Source organism: Brassica napus, chromosome C8, assembly GCF_020379485.1.
Source record: "Brassica napus cultivar Da-Ae chromosome C8, Da-Ae, whole genome shotgun sequence".
NCBI lineage: Eukaryota > Viridiplantae > Streptophyta > Magnoliopsida > Brassicales > Brassicaceae > Brassica > Brassica napus.
In genome coordinates this window covers 17923151-17924810 of record NC_063451.1, presented here as the reverse complement: position 1 = coordinate 17924810, position 1660 = coordinate 17923151, and the positions used below count along the sequence as shown (strand labels likewise).

At 43.3% G+C, this 1660-nt stretch overlaps 1 protein-coding gene across 1 annotated transcript; it reads left to right on the top strand.

The window, feature by feature from the left end:
• Positions 1-283: 283 nt before the first annotated feature.
• On the top strand, positions 284-1276 carry LOC125591599. The gene has a single exon (XM_048766080.1). The coding sequence runs from the start codon at positions 284-286 to the stop codon at positions 1274-1276; it is 993 nt and encodes a 330-aa protein (XP_048622037.1).
• Positions 1277-1660: the final 384 nt, after the last annotated feature.

Genomic DNA, 1660 nt, shown 5'->3' with positions numbered 1-1660 from the left:
GTTGAGGTTGTCGATGGGCAAGAAATGGTAGAGATACCGGATGACCTTCTAGTCAATACAGTTCCCTTGTGGGAAGATTTCCTTGAGGGACGTTTTCTGGATCCCGCTCCTCACCTTGGCGAAGATTCATATCATTGTTAACAAGATATGGCCATTAGGAAATAAGAACATTAAGATTGACGTGTTTGCGGTTAATGAAAAGGTAGTGAAGTTTTGGATTACCGATCAACAAACAAGGAGTCGCATTCTGCGACGAGGAGTGTGGAACATTGCCGGCATCCCAATGATTCTATCAAAGTGGGCGCCATTGGAAGAGAAAAAGGAGGACGAGGAAGAGGTTAAGATTGTACCTATGTGGGTTACAATGAAGAATGTACCGTCTACTATGTTTTCATGGAAGGGACTAGGTTTCATTGCTAGCTCAGTTGGGAAACCTGTGAGGCTGCATCCCGAGACGGAGCTTTGTTCGAATTTCGACGAGGCTAAGGTCTTTGTAAATGCAAACATGACAAAGCCACTTCCTAATGCGTACCGTTTTCGATCGAAGTCTGGTATAAATGCGAACATTGAATTCACTTACCCATGGGTACCTACGAAATGCTCTCTTTGTGCTAAATGGGGTCACAATGAGAAGGAATGTTTGAAAAAGAAAGAAGAAGTAAGGGAGAAGGATGTGGGGAATGGAAAAGAGAATGTTGTCCCTACACAAAGTGCTAATATGGAAGAGACAATGTCAGTGCCAGAAAAGTCAACGAAAGGAAAAGATACTGAAGAGTTTGACGCGACTGTGGAAGTATCTGTAACTGATTCTTCAGATCTTGTGGGTGATGACGCAGTTGAGCAGCCCAGTGAAGTTGAAGAGATCAGAGAGGAAATAGGGGAAGCTGCTGAAAGCGGAGCAGAAGTAAGGGAGAACTGGTTAAATGTCTCTCCGGGGAAAGTAGGAAGATCAGCTGAAAAGAAGCAGGATTTGGAAACAGTTATCTCTCCGTCCAGATTTCAACTACTAGCTGACGCAGAGGAAGAGGAAGACCATATCACCACTCATGAGCCTGAGGGTGATCCAATCAGAGTTTGCACCAAGGACGATATCGAAGAAGGTGAGATTTTGATTTCTGATGGTGGAAAAACAGAGCATACAAGTCGGGAGGGAAAGGTTGGAAAACCGATCCGATCAGCGAGGGTTGAGAAACGAGTAAACTCTCAGACTGCTGCTACCACAAAGGACTCCAAACCTAGTGGTACCAGCAAAAAACGTTTCTCCAAAAAACATTAATATGTCGGGCTTCTTTTGGAATGTTCGCGGCTTAAACAAATCAATTAAACATTCCGTAATAAAGAAGTGGTTGGAGGAGAAGCAGTTTGATTTTGGCTGTTTGATTGAAACTCGTGTGAAGGAAGAAAGAGTTCCAGAAATGGTGGGAACTATGTTTAAAAATTGGTCGATCCTAACAAACTATGAGCATCATAGGTTGGGTAGGATCTGGATAGTCTAGAGAAACAATGTGAGACTCACTCCTTTCTATAAGAGTAGTCAGCTGATCACATGTTCCATTAAGTTGGAAGCGATGCAAGAGGAGTTTTTTTGCTCCTTCGTCTACGCATCAAATCTGGATGAAGGCAGAAAAGAATTATGGAGAGATCTCTGTGATCACCACAA